This window comes from Balaenoptera acutorostrata, chromosome 10 (assembly GCF_949987535.1).
Source record: "Balaenoptera acutorostrata chromosome 10, mBalAcu1.1, whole genome shotgun sequence".
NCBI classification, from domain to species: Eukaryota; Metazoa; Chordata; class Mammalia; order Artiodactyla; family Balaenopteridae; genus Balaenoptera; species Balaenoptera acutorostrata.
In genome coordinates this window covers 8,504,773-8,525,746 of record NC_080073.1, presented here as the reverse complement: position 1 = coordinate 8,525,746, position 20,974 = coordinate 8,504,773, and the positions used below count along the sequence as shown (strand labels likewise).

At 48.0% G+C, this 20,974-nt stretch overlaps 1 protein-coding gene across 1 annotated transcript in view; it reads left to right on the top strand.

The window, feature by feature from the left end:
- LMCD1 (LIM and cysteine rich domains 1) overlaps positions 1-11,743 on the top strand; it is a 58,339-nt gene extending 46,596 nt beyond the window's left edge. Inside the window, exons 5-6 of the mRNA XM_007192491.3 lie at positions 9,072-9,287; positions 11,033-11,743. Of these exons, the coding sequence (XP_007192553.1) occupies positions 9,072-9,287; positions 11,033-11,191 (375 nt within the window). The 3' untranslated portion in view covers positions 11,192-11,743. The remainder of the gene's footprint in view (positions 1-9,071; positions 9,288-11,032) is intronic.
- Positions 11,744-20,974: the final 9,231 nt, after the last annotated feature.

Below are 20,974 nucleotides of genomic sequence, written 5' to 3'. Positions count from 1 at the left end.
AGGCCTTCCCATGGGCCCCGTGACAGGATGGGCAACCTGAAATCAGCCGTGGCGTGTCTGGGAATGAACCCCAAAGCTGCAGCCGCCCATGCCGACCTCAGGGCAGGTCCCTGAAAGTGTCATCCTGACCCTGAGCTCAGGAGAGGCAGTGGCATGGCAAATGCCATGAGAGTCATCCCTCTTCATGAGGAAACGCCACGGCACAAAAATCCCAGATACTAACCATCTGCTGTCACTCCCAAGGCAGGCCCTTTAAATCAGTGATGCCAAGTAAAAAACCCCAGTGTTTAGCCTTCTCTTTCCCTGACTTGCCCCTCTGTGTGGGCGTGGAGCGGCGAGGGTGGTGGGGAGTTGCACAGCAGGCTCGTTCATCTCTTTGAATCCTCCGAACAACCAGCAAGACAGCTTGGGGTTGTTATGCCCATTTCACAGATGTGGAGCCTGAGGCACAGAGAGGTTAACCGGTTTGCCGGTGAGGTTCCAGCCCAGGTCCTTCCGCGTCACCAGCCCTGCGGGGTCCCAGCAGGGTGGGGACAAAGCAAGGGCACGTGCATTTATGTTTGCTGGGGTGGGTGGCAGTGTGCAGAGTTACTCCCAGCCCAGCCTGGTGAAGAACTTGAGGGTCTCTTGTCTGCGAGCCAAGAACAAGGGAAGGACGTGCCTGCCCCACCCAAGTCCCACCCACCATGGGTTCTCGGGGGACTTGGGGGCTTCGAAGCATTCTGTGGCCATGGAGCTGCCCACCCCAGCAGCCCAGACCGTTCCACAGCAGCACGGCGGGGCCCCATATCTGCTTTCCAGGCCCCCGCTCCCGACCTCTCCCACCTGGATGGATCCTACGGACACTGGACCTCAATGCTCAGATGGTAAACAGCTCTACCAGACCATTTCCCTGCGTTTAGAACGTTTACTGGATATTTTCTCCGAAATTAAATATACAGATTTCCTGGGCATGGTCATCCTGCCCAGGAATTTCCGCCCTTCCCTACACCCCAAACTTGTAACCGAAGAAAGACGAAAGAAAGCCAGGACATAGCATTTAATGTCTTCTCCGCCCTTTCGTAGTTTTCATCCCTGCCGGGAGACCCCAGCTCCTGCCTCATGGGCCAAGCCGTGGCCCCAGAGAAAGTGATTAAAAGGAGAAGAGACTGAAAGAAGTGAAGATATTGCTGGAAGTCGTAAAGATGTGTTAATTTGGTCCCAAATTACAGTGTAACCCCCCTGCCCCCTTTCCCCACAAGAATGCACAAAGGAGGGACCGGAGGCGTGGGTCCCCTCCCTCCCACGAGGTGGGCCTCTCAGATGGAAATTTAACAGCCGCCGGCGGCTCAGCCCGACTCCAGCCCCGACAAGGGACATACTTGTGGGCAAGGGACTTCCAAAGCTTGGTCCGAGCAGATGTTTGGCTTGTGGGCTGGCAGGCTGGCTTTCCTGCCAGCCCCTCTCTGCGAATTTGAAACCACCGTGCACCCCCAGGCCTGAGAGCCCTGCCTGAGCTGGAGGCCAGAGGATCAAAGGCAGCCGCCCCCAAATCGCCATGGTTACCAGCCTCCTCAGCATCTGCCTGCCACCTTGTTTACAGGGGAGGTATTTTAATGACATTAAAGGAGATTTTATTTTCCACAGAAAATTCCTTTTATCCTACTTTTCATACTATAAATACTTTGCCGTGTTGCCACATGAGGCTTCACAACTATCTTTTTTTTTTCCCCCCAAAGTGGTCTGCGTAATAGTCCATTGACTGAAACAGGGGTTGGCAAACTTTTCCTATAAAGGGCAGACTGTGAATATTTTAGGCTTTACAAGCCACGAGGTCTCAGTCATAACCACTGGCCTCTGTCCTTGTGGCACTGACGCAGCCAAAGACAATATCTCAACAGATGACCAGGGCTGTGTCCCAATAAAACTTTATTTGCAAAGGCAGGCAGCAGGCTGGATCTGGCCCCAGGGATGTACTTTGCTGACCCTGGAACTAGAAGAGCCGTAAAAAATGGTTTTCACTGTTTATGAATGACCAGGGCTTTGTTCAGTTTTATTATCCTGCTGGAGGTTACTTGGTGATGATGCTGATTCCGAGGATAGTGTCATCTGCCATTCTCTGACGACCTACACTGTGCCAGGCAGCACGCCAGACGCTTCGCACGGTTGTTTTATTCAATCCCAAGAACTAGCCGGCAAGATGTATCATCCCCCTCTCTAGTCGTCTAGCTGGTGAGCCGTGAAGCCAGAACTGGAACTCAGGCCTGCCTCACCTCAAACCCCGCACAGACTCCAAAGGACGGAAGCTCCCGCTTCCAGAGCCCCCGTGTGGCCCAGACACCTTGCGAGGCCTCTGCAACAGAGATGACCACACGTAAGCCTTGTCCCTACTCAGCAGCTTCCCGTTGTGGGGATACACCCGTCAAAGCCGGATTCGAGAACACCCCAGGCTGACGTTCTCTCTCCCAAGTGTCGCATTTGGGAAGCCTTCCTGGCCCCATCCTCCCCCTTCACCAGATAACCAGTGAGTGAGATGCGGTTAGAAACGCCTGACATCCTGCCTCGCTTGGGAGAGAGCCCCCTCCTCAAGGACCTGCCCCTAGAAGACGCGGGAGACAAAGCACGGGTGGGCCCACAGCACTGACCCCACGTGCAAAGCGCTTCCCACGATCAGGGCCCACCTTGTGTCACAGATGCGGAAACTGAGGCTCAGCGATCCCCCCAGATGAAGCTACGGCGGGACCTCGTGCAAAGGCCGGGACCCTAACCGCAGCGCCTGCGGCCACCCACCTATTCTGCACCGTAAGGAACCTCGGGAAGATGCCCGTGTGGGGCAAGAGAACGCAAGAGGCTAAAGATGCCAGCCATGACACTGGGCCAGAAAAGAGGAAAAAAAACCCCAAAACACTCCCGATACACGAGGCTGCAAAGCAAAGATGGTGAATAATCGCCATAAGAGGAAATGGAGAGATGCTGTTTATAAATAAATTGTTGAGTATTTGTGTTGGAAAGAACACAGTGCCTGAATTCAAGGCCCTTCAGTCAATATTTACTGTATTGTAATGGTGAGCTTTTCACCAAGGCAATCTGGGTTTAGACTGGGGAGGCCTTTGGATAAGGGCCTTCCAGAAAAGAACCACATGATTGGCACAGAGCTGCTGGCAACCGCGGCAGACGGATTACGGCTGGTTTACAGGGCTCTCAGTATCTGCAGATCCGTCCCCGAAGGCCGGTGTGGCTCATCCCTGGAGACAGAGCTCTTTGGCCGTGGAACCCGGGGCCACTGTCCTGAATCTGCTGCTTCCTGAAACACTCTGTGTCTTGGTGACTTCCATTTCAGAAGCCTGAATAACTCTGCGTGTCCACGTGTGCCGCTCCTGTTACCTGGGGCCGCACAGCAAACCACCCTGAGATGCAGCGGATTGGAACACCTGTTCCAAGACGTCTGTTTTCTCACAGATCAGCAATCTGGGCAGGGCTCAGCGGGAGAGCTTGTCGCTGTCCTTGACATCTGGCCTTGATGCTGGGAAGACAGATACGGCTAGGGCTGGACCAGCAGGGGCCCCGGCCTCTCCCTGTATCTCTGTGTTTTCTCCGTGTGGCTGCCCTAGGATGTGGGCCTCAGGACTCCCAGGAAAGAGCCGGTGGAAGCTCTGTTGCCTTTATGACCTACCTCAGGGATCTACAGCGTCCCTTCCACCACATTCTGTTCTACAGAAGCGAGTTACTAAGGCGGGACCATATGCAAAGAAAGGGAATGTGGGTATTGCTTGGAGGAGGGTCCAGGAAGTTGCCAGCATCATTTCCACACATCACGGCGGAGGGAACCCCAGCCCTGCAGGGTCTGAGCTTTGGAGGCAGCTGAATCTAGAATGCTCCTCAGCTTTCTCAGTGCAAGTGTTTACAAAGGCCCAAAGTACAGAATATACAAACTGTTTCATTTAGACGCTTGTGATGAAGAATCTCTCACCATTTGAACAGGGCAAGACAAAACTTCAGTGGCAGCAGAAGAAACATCACATGTGTTCTACCTATAAAAGGTGTGTGCTACAGCTCCTTCCCCCGGAGGGACCAGAGTCTGCAAACTAGGTTACGTGGCAAAGGCTGGACAGATTCCCATGAGAAGGCTCTAGTTTTAGACAGTTGGGGGTCTGAATGAGAACCCACTGACATGCTAATGATCAATGGTCTTCTCTGTGCCTTTTAGCCTAGTTCCAAAGCACTTCTACTCGACCAAAAGTGGTTCCTCCAGAGGGGAAGTCGCCTGGGAATGACCACATTGGGCTTTCTTCAAAATAGTGTAGAATTTAAGCATCCCAGGAATTCGAATTGGCTTTTGCTGTAACGGAACCTAATTGGTGATGTCATTTGTGCTGAGTTTTTATCTAAGGTCATGTTCAAACACTCTATGACAGTGGGTCTCAAAGTGCGGTCCCCTGACCATCCCAGCATCCCCTGGGAGTCTGAAAATTCCCCTGCCCCCTCCCAGACCTACTGATGAGACAGTCGGGGCGGGGAGGTGCAGTACTCTGTTTGAGCAGCCCTCTAGGGATGCTGGGGCAGACTCGAGGCTGAGAGCGCTGTCTTGGAGGGGGTGGGATGGGAGAGGGAGAGGAGCAGGCCCACCAAGGCGGGCACTGATTGTAGCTGAGTCTGGGGTAGTGAGAAGATGAAACTCACATGACTTGATTCTCTGGCCTTGCACAGAGGGAAAGAACAGAGATGGAAAAAACACAGAGCTCATGGGTGGGAGGGATGACCTCCTGCCAATCTACATGCTCATGGTGCTACTGAAAGGAACCCAGGCCTCCAAACCAGAAGCAGATCCTGCCTTCGACGTCTTTGTCATCTTAGGACATGGATTTAGCTCCTCAACTTTCTATAAGGAGGGCTTCGTAGGGATAACCGGAGATTTTCGCTAATTATTACTGAACCCTTGTAAAGTTCATTAATTCTATTATCTCATTTAATCCATGCAACAGACCTGTGATGTTCCGAGTATTATTTGACAGCTGAAAAAACTAAGGTGCAGAGAGGTTGAGTAACCTGCCCAAGGTCACACAGCTAGCCCCCCTCTCAACCATCCACTGCAATTTAGAAACTGTAAACCTCCCTTCCAAGGATGGTAGGAGAATAAGTTTGCGCAGAGAAAGGCAGGACCAGGATCACAGGACCCAGGCAGGCTGGGCAGTCTGACTCTTGGTTGTCAGGCTGCCCCTAGTGGCTGAGGGGCCACCAGCTGACAGAGCCAAGACACTGTCACATCTCTTGTCCTTTGAGACCACAGGGAAGGGGGCATGGAAAATAGCTCAGAGGCCAGAAGAAGAAATTGGTTCCTGATGCATGTTGACAGGACTCATTACTCTGACAGCATGTTTTCATAACATGTCAATGACACTGTTTGCTTAAAAAAGGACTGGCTACTGATGGTAACAGGGTGCACAGCCAGGGATGCTGGGGGACAGCGAGGGAAGAGACGCTCCCCAGAGAGGCTCCTGACAAAGCCCTTTCAGACAGCGCTCCCAGAGTTATCTCCCCACAGTACAAACCACACCCCAGCACTCCCGGCCTCCAGAGCCAGCAATGGCTTCCCATTACCTCCAAAGTGAAGTCCCAACCCACAGTTCAGAGTCACCCGTGATCACCCCCAAACTGCTTCCTGACCTCACATCCTTCTGTTTCCTTCTGTGGGTCGCGGGTGCCTGCTGGTACCCACCAGACACATCCAGGTGCATTTATATCCCTCCCTTTCCCCACTTCTGTGTTAGGCACACCTGGAAACTTGGACTCAGGCGCCCCACGGATGTATCCTGGTGATACTCGACCAGGTGTGGTGGATGGACAGTAAGCCCCTTCTGTGTGGGAGGAAAGGGGCCAGAAATTTCATTCTGTGAAATTTAGAAAGACCAACAGACAGAAAATTCACTTGCTCCTCAAACAGCCCTCACCAGACAGTTTACACTTCTGGAGATGTGACAGTCAATGAACGCGGATCCATCACCTATTTTTGGTTTGTTTTGTTTGTTTGTTTTTAATTTTTTGCCACACTGTGAGGCTTGCGGTATCTCAGTTCCCCCACCAGGGATCGAACCCGTGCCCCCTGGTACGGAAGCATGGAGTCCTAACCGCTGGACCACCAGGGAATTCCCCATCACCTATTTTTGGTTCAGACCCTCTGATGAGTTCCAGATGAGCTGGGGCTCAGTCACATGCAGAGGGACAGGGTTTCACTTTGGTGAAGGACTCACACACGTCATTCCTGTGGGCATAACTGAACCCAAAAACCCAGCACGTGCTAAGGAACATCGTCGTCAGGCAGCCGGGAGCAGTAACCAGACACGTTCCTCACCTGACATGAGCTCAACCACGACTGTGCTTAGGGACCACACTCAGTACGCGGACATATTTGGTCATTTGGTTTTCTTTCCCCAATTGCCACCATTTTAATTTCTATTTCCTCTTCATATACAAGAGTATATTAAGTATGCAGTTAAAGTATGTGAAGAATTCTAAGTGTTTAGGCTCTGAATATATGCCTATTCATCTTTACATAGCAAAACAATAAATGTCTCTATTTGGGCTGACACATAATTTGTGCTTAGTAAGACAGAGTGTTCATCTCAAGCCAGGGATCAGCAAACATTTTCTGTAGAGGGCCAGGTAATCTATCTCTCAGGTGTTGTGGACCAAGAGCTGGAGTTGATGATATCATGTAGGTACTTTATGTAACAAGAGAGAAAACAAATATCCACAATTTTTTTTTTGAAATTCAAAATACAGTAGTATAATTAACACAGGTTTTTGTAATACAGGCCGTATTAGCTAGCTCAGGCTGCCATAACAGAATATCACAGGCCAGGTGGCTTAAACAACAGAAATGTATTTTTTTTCCCAGTTCTGGAGACTGGAAGTCCAAGATCAAGGTGCTGGCAGGGTTGGGTTCTGGGGAGACCCCTCTTTCTAGCTTGCAGAGGGCTACCTTCTCACTGTATCCTCACATGGCCTCCCCTCTGTGTACACCCAGAGAGAGAAAGAGACAGCCATCCATCTCTGGTCTCTCTTCTTATAAGGACACCAGTCCTATTTGATTAGGGCCCCACCCTAATGACCTCATTTAAACTCAGTTAACTCCTTAAAAGCCCCATCTCCAAATACAGTCACATTGGGGGTCAGGGCTTCAACACGTTAACTGGGGGAGGGGCACCATTCAGTCCAAAACCCTGGTCTACTATGAGAAAAATGGAATTCTTTTTTGGGAGAAAACATTTCACTAAATTAGAGTTCAAATGTAAAACCCATTCGACGCTGATGGGTCCTACAAGAACAGGCAGAGGCCGGGTTTGGCCGTAGTTTGCTGACTCTGATGGAAAGGCCGCACGGTAGAGCAGAAAGAACCTTGGCTTTGGGGTCAGGCTTGGCCTGTGTTCAAATCCCAGCTTTGCCTCTTGTCAGCTATTGCTACTCAGCAATCACTGAATCTCCGTGAACCTGGGTTTGGCCATGTCTGGGGGGAAATATAGGTCTCCTTAAAAGGGAGATAAGTCTAGAAGGGAAAGTAACTCTCTCGGGTTTCCGTAAGGGTGTCAGTCAGGAGGGAAAACACCTGAGTTGGACACACAACTGCCCCAGGGAGATGACGGCCAGCATCATTCTCATCATCAGAGTTCTGAGGAGCAGGTGAGAACTCCAAAATGACTGGAAAGATTTTACAGATCGAGGATGTTGTCTGGATAGGATGTGATGAGAACGGCCGTTTAGCTCTGTGGTCTTCCTCCCAATGCAGTCATGATAATAACATCAGGCAAATCCCAGCTGAGGGACAGTCTACCAAATATCTGACTGGTACTCCTCCAAGGTTATTAAAAACAAGGAAAGTCTGAGAAACTGTCACAGCCCAGAGGAGCCTAAGGAGACAGGATCGCTAACTGTAATGTGGGATCCTGGATCCAATCCTGCAAGAGGAAAAGGACAGTAGGTAGAATCTAAGCACACCTGGATAAAGCTTGGACTTCAGTTAATAATAACATATCAATACTGGTTAATTGATTGTGACAAGTACACCATATTAATGTAAGATGCTAAGAACAGAGGAAAGCGGGTGCGGGGTATACGAGAATTCTCTGTACTATCTCCACAATTTTTCTGTAAGTCGAAAACTGTTCTAAAATTTTAAGTTTATTAAAAATTAATCCTACATAGGTAAAAGATCCATTCAAAGTGCAAGGTGGACCAGTGGGTTTTAATGTAACCGGGATGAAAGGTTGGTTGATATGGTTCCAGACTCCACATTAACTAACTTTTGAGAAACTAACACTTGTCTAATTTTGATGTAACAGCAAAGAAAAATATTCCACAGTTATCTAGAAAGCCTATTTAAAATGCCTGCCTCCCTTTTTCAATTTCTAATCAGTGTAAGGTCAGATTTTTTTCATATATTTCAAAGAAAACCACATAATGCAAATGATGAAAAGCTAAAACAGTTATAAGAATTGAGAAATCCTCTACTGAGCCAGCCCTTAGAGATTTGCAAAAATGTAAACAATGCCACACTCTGACTCAATTTTTCTGTTTTGGAAAATATAGTTATTTTTAATTACAAATATTTATGTTAACATGCTGTTGGTTTACTATTTTTTAATGAATTAATAGTTACTTAATTTTTTTCCTCAGTTCTAATTTCTTGTATGGTAAATATCAATAGCTATTACCCACATGAACAAAAACTCTTTGGGGTTCTCAAAATTTTTTAAGAGTCTAAAGGGTCTTGAGAACAAAAAGTGTGAAAATGACTGTGCTAAACAAATATCGGGTTGGCCAAAAAGTTCATTCAGGCTTTTCCATAAGATCTTACAGAAAAAGCCAAATGAACTTCATGGCCAAACCGATACTTTATTGAGTCCTCACAACTACCTACTAGGTAGGCAGTATTATTATTATCCCACTTTGCAGATGAGAAAACTGAGGAACAGAGAAGTACAGTAACTTGCTCAAGGTCACCCAGGAAGTAAAGAGACTGGAGTCAAAACTCGAACCCAGGTCACGATGCACTCCTGACTACCTTGTGTCCTTCGGGTCCTCCCCCACCCTTCCAGGTCTGTGAGCTCTGCAAGGGGGCGGCCCCCGCCGACAGCCCTGTGGTCTACTCAGACAGGGCAGGCTACAGCAAGCAGTGGCATCCTGCCTGCTTCGTGTGCACCAAGTGCTCCGAGCCGCTGGTGGACCTCATCTACTTCTGGAAGGACGGGGCGCCCTGGTGTGGCCGTCATTACTGCGAGAGCCTGCGGCCCCGATGCTCCGGCTGCGACGAGGTGAGGACCAGTGGGGGGGGGCACCCCCAGACTGCAGGAGGGGACCCAGAGGCCCAGGGGAGTGTGGCTTCGTGATGATGTGATCCACAGATAGGAAAACTGAGGCTCAGATCCCCCTTCACACTCTCAGCCTCTGTTTTCCCATCTGCAAAGTGGGGCAGAAATTAGTTCCCACCCCCGGGCCTGTTGGGATGGGTCAGACACAGAGGACCTGTCAAGTCTCATCCTTGGCACAAGGCTTGGCACTAAGTAAGGGCTCAGAAGAACATTATGGGGTGCCGCCAGGAGGTAGATGGCCCACATTCAAACCTGGCTCTGCATCTGTGAGGCATGTGGGTCCCTAACTCCTGTGCCTCAGTTTTATAACTTACCAAATGGGAGGGTAACAGTGCCCATCCCACGGAATTGCTGTGAGGATAAATGAGATCATGCCTGAAAATGCTTGGCACGGGGCCTGAGTAACTAACAAGTGGAAGCTGCTGTGAGTCTTAGGATAATGTAATACGAGATGATACAATAAAATCACGTCGCATTAACATAACACAATCCGACAGTTAGAGATGCTGTGAAAGGGGTTCAGCTCTCCAACATGGGTTTAGACTAGAGAAACTCTAAGGTGTACGAATAGTGACAATAATGGCTATGACAATTATAACTACTGCTTGCATGCCTTTGGTGACGAGAAACTCACTACCTTAATCTTTGGCACATACGAGGGTTAGAAATGTCTTCCTCACTTTAAGCCAATATCTGCCTCCTCCCACCTTTCACGTGTTGGTCTCCGTGTGAAGTTAAGAGGCTGTAATCCTCCTACCTCATAACTGTGTGAGCAAGGATGTTACAGAAGGAAAAGGGCTGTCAGCGGGCCTGGTCCCACCCACCTCATTTCTGTGAGGACAACAGTATGCTCGCAGTAACACCACCTCATCCTAATGTGCTACAGACGTTGTATGTGATGTACCGTTTACATGTCACAATAGTCTTTCAGGGAGAGAGAATCCTTATCTCCACTTGACATTTGAGAAAAGTGCAGCTCAGAGAGGTCAGTGATAATCACACAGCGTTGACTTTGTTACCATTCCGAGTGCTCCATCTGTAGCAACACATGCAGCACTCATAAAACCCCATGGGATGGGTAGTATTTATATCCCCATCCTACAGATGTGGAAACTGAGGCACAGGGAGGTTGAGTAATTTGCCCAAAGTCCTGCAGCTGGTATTTAAGTGAAAACACACACCTGGTCCCTGTTTGACCCCAACATCAGAAAAGCACATTTACCCAGTATGCTGTTCTGCTCTCTGGTTCCTCACCAGATTGTACAGATGTTCCAAAGTGTTACTTTATTCCAAGCCCAAGTGACTCTGGGTGTTCTTGCTCTTGAAGACTGGCCATTGGTCGCTCAGCTACCGTTAGGCTATCTTCACTGGGGTATGTAATTCCGTCTCAGAGCACAACCGGGCTTTGGATTTGGCCCAGACAGCATCATAGATGCCAGATACGTAAAATCTGTCAATAGCGGAGGATTTTTTTTTTTTTTTTTGATCCCAGAAGCTAAGATGCAACCATGACCTTCGCCAAATACTGTACTTACTGTCTTAGATTTATGTCAGATTTCTCCACTGAGGCACTGAAAGGTCAAAACAAGAATGGGGGACGAGGGACCACCATCTTACGGCTTGTCTCCCATGCCCTGTCTACTAGGGACAAACCCTGAGCTGTACGATTCTTCTGCTCCCCTCCCCAGATAATATTCTCAGAGGACTACCAGCGCGTGGAAGACCTGGCCTGGCACCGAAAGCACTTCGTCTGCGAGGGCTGCGAGCAGCAGCTGGGTGGCCGGGCGTACATCATCACCAAGGGTCAGCTCCTGTGCCCAACGTGCAGCAAGTCCAAACGCTCCTGAAGGGCTGTCCACCCACGGCTGGAGTCCACAGGATCCCACCGAGAAGTAGAGCCAAGTGTGCCAAGGCCATCCTACGGGTCTGGCGAGACAGCCAACAAGCAACAAAAACAGTGATCTTTTTTCAGTGGATATATATATATATATATATATATATATATATATATATATATATATATATATATATATATATATACACACACATATTCTAGATCAGGTGGGGAGGGATCCTTGAGGGTCAATAGTTTCAAAGCCGGGGACGTTCTGAGAAGTCTTAGGATGCGGTTATTTTGTTTTTGTTGCTGTTGTTGTTTCCCAGCTACCCACGAAACACATCCTGCCCGGGCTCTTTAGGAGGAGTTTCCCAGAATGCAACTCTGAGTGATCAAATCACGTAGCTGGAGGATATGCGTGCTTTCTCGTGAACCTGGGGGCTCCTCCAGGAGCCGCCTGGGATCCCAACGCTCGTTTGTTGCCTCCCTTTCAAATGGAATTTGAATTTTAAATAAAAAAATGTTGGCATGATAAATATATCAATAAAAGTTTTACAAAGTTCGCACATGCCCTGATCTCATTATTTACACCTGGCAGTCATTTCACGGCATCTGTTTTGCCCCAAGATCCTGAGTGCTGGTGCTAGCGGAAGGCACTGGAAATGCCGGTGTGCCTCTTCATCAATTGTGTCTCATCAGACTCCTTTGGGGACTGAAGGTCCTCGGGGCAGAACTCCCATCCCCCGAGTTCTGGGTACCCCGAGAGCACTGATGGAAACAAGCGTGTCGTGTTTCATGGGACACCTAAAAGCAGCCTCTTGAAAACTGGGGAGCAGCAGCTCAGGTGTTCTCCAAGCCCCGGCAGGTGACGAGTGAGCCCCTCTGGGTGTAAGACCAGGCAGGGGACTCAGAGCAGCCAAACAGGGCCATCTAAGCGCAACCAACGGGTGCCACATGGGACACGGTGACCAGTGCAGGCCAACCTGAAGAAATGTGGATTTTATGAGAAATCGCTCCCTTTTTTAAACGTTGCCAACAGAACACTGAATGAGCCGAACGGAATAGCTCTCTGCGTGAGACTGTCTGTCTTTTATGGCCTCTCTGTGCATTTACAGTCTCCAAATTCGTTTCCTCCGCACAATTTCAGGAAAAAGACCTTTCTTTTTCTACTGGGGAGATAAGGGTGAAAAAGACCTGAGGCGTAGGAGCTCACAGTCTCATCACCACGGCCTCTCTTTCCTTTTTTTTTTTTTTTAACTCACGCCATGAGTTCCCCGACCAGGGATCGAACCCGCGCCCTCTGCATTGGAAGCGCGGAGTCTTAACTGCTGGACTGCCAGGGAAGTCCTGGTCTCTCTTTCTTAAACTGCCCATCTATTGCCCAGCTTTAATTTCACCACCCAAATTTTGCTCGCATTACCTCGTCTACAATACCTCCATTCATGTGCTTTGCAAGTTGGACGAAAGCTATTGCCCTATCCTTCGCAGGTGGTTTTCTGCTTCCAGTTCATCTCTCCAGCCCCCGTGTTTCTCTGCCACGTCCACCTGCTCAAAGAGGAGCTTTCGGACCCATCCTTCCAGGATCCCTGTTGCCCCTCAACTTAACAACCAAGTCCTCACCCTGACGTGTGAGTGCTTCCAACACTTGGCTTAACTGTCCTTCTGGTCTTAAAACCCTTTCTTTCTCTAGATTTCGATTTCCCTATTTCACTTAAACATTCAGAAACTCCTTTTGATTAAGACCCTCTCCCCCGCCACCACCGCCCTGGTCTGTGCTGGGTCCTTGAAGACCAATTCCTCCTACAGAAATTCTATCTGTCCTAGAAGGAGCTTCTGAAACATAACCTGCTTCTCAGCAGCCCTCCCTGAAGCGCCAATGGAATATGCACTTGTTCATTCCCTCATTCATTCATTCCACAAATATGCACTGAGCACTAGAGAATTCCAATTCACATGCTGAGTACAGGGGGGTACAGTGCTCACAGAAAGAACAGTGCCCCTGGACTTTACAGTCTGTGCAGGAGATGGGCCTTGGGCAAATATTCCCACAAGTTGATATAAAATTACTGCTTCTATGGATGGTATAAAGGTGGGGGGGTGGGGAATCGGGTCTCTATAAAGCAAATGAAAGAGATTGGACCTAATCAGGGATGTCAGGAAAGGTGCTCCTGGGAAAGTGACACTTGAACTGAGATCTAAAGGGTAGTAGATGCCCAGTAGCCAAAGAGGGAAAGGAAGATGGTTACAGATGAATGCATGGATGGCATGTGCAAAGGCCCTGTGGCTGAAGCAGCACCAGTTTATTCAATATCTACTTATTGCTGTTGGAGATACAGTGGTGACCATGAACGGGACTGAAAGAAGATGGGTGTGGCAGGTCCACAGAGGGAGGATGGATGCTGAGGCACAAGAGGGTCACCAGCTTTGTGGGCAACAGAAAAGGCCGGTTTCTGTCCTACGAGCAACGGGGAGCCTTCCGAGAGTTTTCAGCAGGGGTTGGTAATGGCGGGACAGAGAGATTACGGGATACATGATCTCTCCTCTGTTGAAACCCCAGTGTGATGCCTGATCGATTTTGTCCTGGTGCCTCTGTCTACACCACTGTGGACAGGAGCAATGTCCCCCACAGACCTCAGTGGATGCCACCCAGAACATTCTCCTGCCTTCCTGGTGTCTACTAATGACACCAACCTTGCACTTGGAACACCGAATCCTGACACCCCCCTTCCCCTCTGATGGTCACTCGTGCAGTCCTCTCTCCCATCACCTCTTCCTTCCATCCCCAACGTTGTATTTCACCTTGAACATCTTCTGCCCAGACTGACAACGATCTCCTGGTGAGGCTCCCTGCCACGATCTCACCCTGTCCACACACTACTCAGCTGGACCCTTCGGAAACACATCCTCGCCATGCACTCCCCTCTACAGAACAGGGGCTCCTGTGCACACATGGGAGAAAGTCAAAGCTTCTTAGCTTTGCAATCAAGTTTCTTAATTTTCCCGGCCCCAACCCACCTTGCTTACTGCTCCCTTTTCAGAAGCCAAATGCACAGCACGCAGGTTCCTCTATGTGACCCAGCCTTCCCCACCTCTGCCCGCTGCTCCGGCTGTTCTCTTTGCCTGGAGTTCCCCACACGATGCCCTATTACTACCTCTTGCATGGGGCTGCCATCACTGAGTGGGACGCTGCACCAAAATTGGAAAGACATATGCTCTACAATGTAAGAGCGTTAATTCTTGCATGGTTTATCCCCCATGTCAGCAGGAAGCACAGCTGCCATTCTCATCACTCCCATTCTCCAGCCTCACCCTCCCTACAAGGGTATGATAGGTGCCCTTGCCCTTCATCTGTGCTCTCAAAATACCCCAGGCTTACGGCGATAATTGCACTGATTCTACTGTGCTATAAATATTAGTTTGAGAAAGGCTCCCCCATGCACTTCTTGAGAAAATACTCTCCTCATCTTTAGTCTCCAATCCTTAGAATAATGCCTAGCAACAAAATCAAAGAATGAACAGCCGAGGGCCCTTCAATGATTCACTGTTGCTAACGGCACTGGGTTCCAAAAGGGCCTAAATCAACTATGAAAACTTCAGAATGAGGCAGACGCACACCGTTGGCTGCCTATGTGCGGCCATTCTCCGCCCCATTTCCTTCTTCTCTGTGGGGAGAGCCCACTTCCCGCGGTACAAACTCACCTTCCCAGCCTCTTCTGCAGCTGGCGGAACAGCATGTGACTCAAGTCTGGCCAACGGGGCTTCACCTTTGGGGAGCTGCTTAGAAATATTCTCTTCCTTGATGAAAAGAGCTGCTCTGGAGGGAACAGCCCTACTTTCTTTTTCTTTTGACATTATTTCAAACTTAGAAAAAAAGCCACAAGAAGAGAACAAAGGACTTGTCTTCTTGAACCATTTGAGGGCGTTGCTGACACTATGCCCCATCACCCCATCAATATTTCAGTGTGTAATTCCTACAAACAAGGACATCCTCCTACCTAACCATGAAACAACCATCAAAATTAGGGATTAACATTCTACCAATATAATCTTCAGATCCCCGTCACCAGTTGTCCCGATAAGGTCTTTTATAACAATTTCACCAGTTGGCCCAATAATGTCTTTTATTAAAAAAAAGATCCAGTCCAGGATTATGCACTGCATTTAGTTAACTTGTCTCTTTAGTTTTCTTCAATTGGGAAGTGTTGCTAGTTCTTTCCTTGACAGTTATGATCTCAACATCTTAAAAGATTAAAAGCTACATAATGAGTAGAATGTCCATCAAATTGGCTTTGTTTGGTATCCTCTTATACTTAGATTCAGGTTATGCTTTTTTGGCAGGAAGGCCATGGAAGTGATGCTGTTTTCTTTTCATTGCCTCCTACCAGATAATACAAGATTTTTATTTGTTCCATTAGTGTTGCTATTAATTTTCAACACTTGATTATACTAAATTTTTCCATTGTCAAGTTATTCCTTTTCCCTTTGTGTTTAATGAGCATTTTGTGGGAAGGTACTTTGAGACTATGTTAATATCCTGTTCCTCATCAAAATTCCACCCATAGGTTGTCAGTATCCATTGAGGTTTCTTGACAGAATTATTACTATGACAGTTGCCAAATGTTGATTTTTTTCTAATTCAATCATTCCTTCCATGTTTATTAGTTAGCATTCTACTATAAGGAAAAGCTCTGTTTTCTCCCTATTTACGTATTTATTCATATTTTATATCAGTTTGGAGTCATGGATTTCTATTTTATTAAATTGTTTATAATCTATTATTATCATTATTTATTTTGATGTTCAAACTGTCCCAAATTTGGCCAACGAAAGCTTTTACAAGCTGGCTATTATGTCCTTTTAACAGGTCCCCATCATCCTTTGAACATAATTTTACATTCTGGCACCACAAGGAGCTCTCAGCTCATCTGATACTTCTCCGGCCCCAGTTTTGGATTCAGCCATTTCTCAAGGAGTCTCGTCTTCGTAAGCTGGGTGCTGTCAGGTTGGAACATCTTAGAACCTTGAAGGGACAAGTGAACCAAGCTAATAAGCTAAGAGTGATGGAGCTGAGACTTAAACAGAGTCTAGATCCTTGGTTATATCATCAAGCCAGTGAACTTAGTTCTGGCTTTCTTGTTACATGAGACAATTTCCTTCTTCTTTATGCTGGGTTATACATTTATTACTTGTGTAATACATTTCTTCACCATATAGTTTCTCTTCAGAAACAATGGGACTAATACCCAAGATGTTTCACATTTTAGCTTGAGTGAATTAAACATTTCTGAAGCCATTACACCCCCTGGTTCATTTGGACGTTTAAACAAGTCTGTCTCGGGGGGGACACAGGCGATAGTGACATGAGTGTTTGACTCACTGGGTTTTCAGACTTTGGCTCCAAAAGTTTGGCTTCAAACATGAGACAGTTCCGTGGAAGCTGAGAGGGTGCTATGGCATGTGTGCAGACCACCCGCGCCTTTGACGAGCTGAGCCTGGAGATGGTGCTGTTGAAGGAAGAAGTGTGTTTGCTCCTTCTTCTCAACCATGATCTGTGTTCATTCAGATGCTACTAGTTTGAAGCAAAATGATCTCCTGGACCGATTCCCTCGGTTCTCTGATAATAGAATCTGCACGTATCTAGTGCAAAATGCATATAGTGCTTCTTTGGTCTGAGTTTGGGACAACTTTGGTTCTTTTTTTTTTTTTTTTTTAAAGATTTTTTTGATGTGAACCATTTTTAAAGTCGTTATTGAATTTGTTACAATGTTGCTTCTGTTTTACGTTTTGGTTTTTTGGCCACGAGGCATGTGGTATCTTAACTCCCCGAACCTACACCTCCTGCATTGGAAGGTGAAGTCTCATCCACTGGACCACCAGGGAAGTCCCACAACTTTGGTTCTTAAACAGCAGAAAGGATTTGGATTTGCAGACAGAAGAAATATTATCCAGGCCTCTCTTGTTGCAAGGGAAGGAAGTCCAATGCAAACCAGTTTAAACAACAACAATGAAAAGAAAAACCTGGAGGGAATCCACATTCTAGAATCTACGTTCTCGTTGAGAATCTGCTTCCTTTCTCCATTTCTCGCCTCTGTTTTCCTCCATGTCAGCTTCGTCCTCAGGCAGACCAGCCCAGATGGTAGCAGATGGCGGCCCCCAGAACCCAGTAAAGGTCACATTCACCCTTGGAGCCAGTGAGCCCAATGAAAGGGGAGTGTCTCTTTCTGGGGCTTTCTGGGAATGACTTTGATTGGCCCAACATGGGTCATGTGCCTATCCCTTGACCAATGATTGTACCCAGACAGCTGGGGTATCCTGATCGGCAGTGCCTTGATCACGTGCCAACCAGCCAACCCCTAAGGGGAGGAAAAGGGATTTGAAAAGACAGCCACCCCTTGGGGCTTCCCTGGTGGCGCAGTGGTTAAGAATCCACCTGCCACTGCAGAGGACACGGGTTCAAGCCCTGGTCTGGGAAGATCCCACATGCCGCGGAGCAGCTACGCCCGTGCACCACAACTACTGAGACTGCACTCTAGAGCCCGCGAGCCACAACTACTGAGCCCGTGTGCCACAACTATTGAAGCCCACGCACCTAGAGCCCGTGCTCCGCAACAAGAGAAGCCACCGCGAGGAAAAGCCCACGCGCCGCAACTAGAGAAAAGCCCGCACACAGCAATGAAGACCCAGCGCAGCCAAAAATTAACTAATTAATTAAAAAAAGGAAAGAAAAGACAGACACCCCCAAATCACGTAAATCAGGCCCCTTGTAGAAAAGAGAGCCCCTGTTAGAACTGCAGGTGGCAAAGGAAATCCTTCTGGGCAAAGAGAGGCAGGACGGATAAAACTACAGGAGCAAAGCACAGAGAAGGAGCAATTCGAGAAGCTGGAAGAGAACCAAGCCAAGGAATCTAAGGATAAGACCATCCCGGGACTGGGGAATGCAGGCTCCCAGGGGGAGCACAGCGAACAGCAAGGGTAGAAGCCAAGTCACAACACTCATCTTGAACTAATTATCACGCTACAAAAACTCTCATTTGTCTTGATGTTGTTTTAATTACTGGCAAGAAAAGACCAAATGTTTTTAAAGGTCTGCATAAAACGGTAATCCCTAAAGGATTTTATTGGGACCTTTTTTTTTTTAATTACATGAAAGATGATGGAGACTTACTAAACGGTCTTTATGGGAAAAGTTTAATAAATGTGAAGGATGCACTTCCATGAGTTCAAATATGGAAAGTTTTAAAATAGAAGAGTGACACAAGCAGCTAATGATCCCAATATGCTGGATTATGCAGGCTGCTGGCACAGGTTCCGGGTTTTAATCAAATATATAAATTATGAAATATTGTTGCAAGGAATTGCAAGCCTTTGCCCTACAAGGGAATGGTTTGTGCGCCGTTTGACAGGAGAGCTCTGTGGAGTTCATCTTCAGCTGATAAGGGGAGCGGGAGCAGGAGCCAGCGGGTGGGCGGGCATCTTTGGCCAGTGCAAAGAGACCGTCTGTGCCAAAGCTGGACAGAAGAATATGCTCCAGCCGGAGCCCCAGGCCAAGGAGGAAGGTGTTTGTTCAGTATGTTGCCTGTGTGGTCCCCTCTGCAGGGGACGTGTCTGTGACATCTTGGGCCAGAGCTTGTAAACACTGAGCTTTCAGCGCTTGTTCCCACCCAAAAAGCCGCCCTTCAGCCGCCTCCACTTCAAGGCTCAGCAGGAATGCTCCCTCTTCCAGGAAGCCCTTGCTGATTCCTCCAGATGTTCAGAGTCTCAACCAACTGTGTGCCTGATGTGGCCCTTGACCAGACTGTACTTATGTCAGACTCTACGTTTGTCTTCTGAACAACAGGCAACTCATTCACTGGTTCATTCTTTGATTCGCTCATTCACCATGCTTTTAACCAGGGCCTACGATGCCCCAGGCACTGTGCTAGGCCTGGGAAATACAATAGTGGAAAAAGGAGACATGGTTTATGCACCAATGGCATCAAAATCCATCAGAGGAGAGCAACCAATAACAGACCGTCATCTACTCAGACACACCTGCAGCCCAGCAGAATCCCAGCTTGCGTTCCTTCCCAAAGTCTCCCCAGCCTCCTCGCAAATAGGTCAGTAGGAGGCCTGGTCTTTCTCCCTTGCTCACCAAATAGATCCTACACGTCTGGCAGTGCAAGCACAGCCACTGACGGCATGGGCTTGGGAGCTAGGTACCTCAAGTCTAAACCCAACTCCATTGTGTCACTTAGATAAGTCATTTCACTTTGTTCCCAAGTTTCTCCTTTATAAAATGGGGATAGTAATATCATTTCCTTTACAGGGCTGTTCTGAGGATTAAGTGGGCATATGCATGTTAAAAGACCTAGAACAGCCCCTGGCACACAGTAAGTGCTCAGTAAGTACTGGCTTCCATCATCGCTGTGGCTTGTATTACCCAACAGCGGACCTTGGAAGAAGATGGCTTAATTGGAATCTCCTCTACTCTTGGAAACAGTGGTTTTCTTTTTCTGCTGTTGTTTTTAATTTTGTATTTTTATTTTAAGTTCATCAGCAAACTTCCTTTTCTTATTTCTAATCTCTGAGACCTTCTGGCGAATGCCCAAATATGACCAACCTACCCGCTGAGAGAGACAGTTCAGCATCCTGCTCTACATACACGCACACACAGAGTTGTGAATGTCAAGTGCTGTCCTCTGTGAGTCTGTAGAGGTTAACTGTCTTGTTTCCTTGGTTCCAAAGTACACATGAAATGGAAACACGGCATTCCTAGAATGGGGACTCATCTTGGAGTGACAATGCACGTTTACCGTGGTTGAGTTTCGCCCTCCAGTCCCCTACAAAGTTGTCACTTAAGCGAATGGTACGTGCAGTGAGCTAAAATCCACGGATGAGGTGACATCACATCAACTGGAAACAACTCATGTAAGGAAATCTTCCTACAAGGGCGCTGCTCTAAGACATGGTGTTCTTTGGCTTCTGTCACAGCGCGACAGAGTGTGACAAGCCAGAGTTCTAGGTCAGGGCAACCAGCGCTTTTCCATCTAGGAGAAACCGCATGGCTGGCTTTGGTAGCCGTACGGGATTTCACGTGGAACCAGAGATTGAAAATTGTTGTCGACTTTCAGAAGTTGCACGTCTCCCCTCCACCACCCACCACAACGCCCTACTCCCACCAAAGTGGTTTTCCCACCATTTATGACCAGTGTAACTTCCCTAAAAGGAATCAGTTCAGCACAGGCTGAATTATCACAAGTTCCAAATGAGCATGTGGGCCTGAGGGAATGAGCCATGATTGCACCTACATATTCACATTTTTTAAAGAAAGCACTTTTTAAAACCAAAAGATTGTTAAAAATAAGGACCTGGAAGAAAATGCCAAATGTTCTAAATGAAACACCCACGTTCTAAAAGGAAAACACCTCATGTTGGAAGGACGAACAGCCGTTTACCTGGCTCCAGAGACGCGTCCACTGAACTGGTGTGAAGTCAGAAAATACCCGGCAGCCCGCCACGGCCTTGGAGGCCGGCGTGTCTTCTAACTCTTATTGCTTCTTCCATATTCAGAGCGTCAAGCGCCTTCTGATGGGTACACGTGTCTGTTTCGGTTCGGTCGTTGAGATGCTGTCCATCTGCCACTTAGGGTGAGATCTTCCAGATTTTGCCCAAATTGTGCCTGCCTTCTAACGTCTGGTGGGAGAACCCTGCAGGAGAATGCACACATGGCCCTAAAAGTCGGCCATCGGCTTCATACGGAGAGTGACTTGGGGATCAAGCTCACGCTGGTGTCGGGGCACTGCTCACTCTAGGA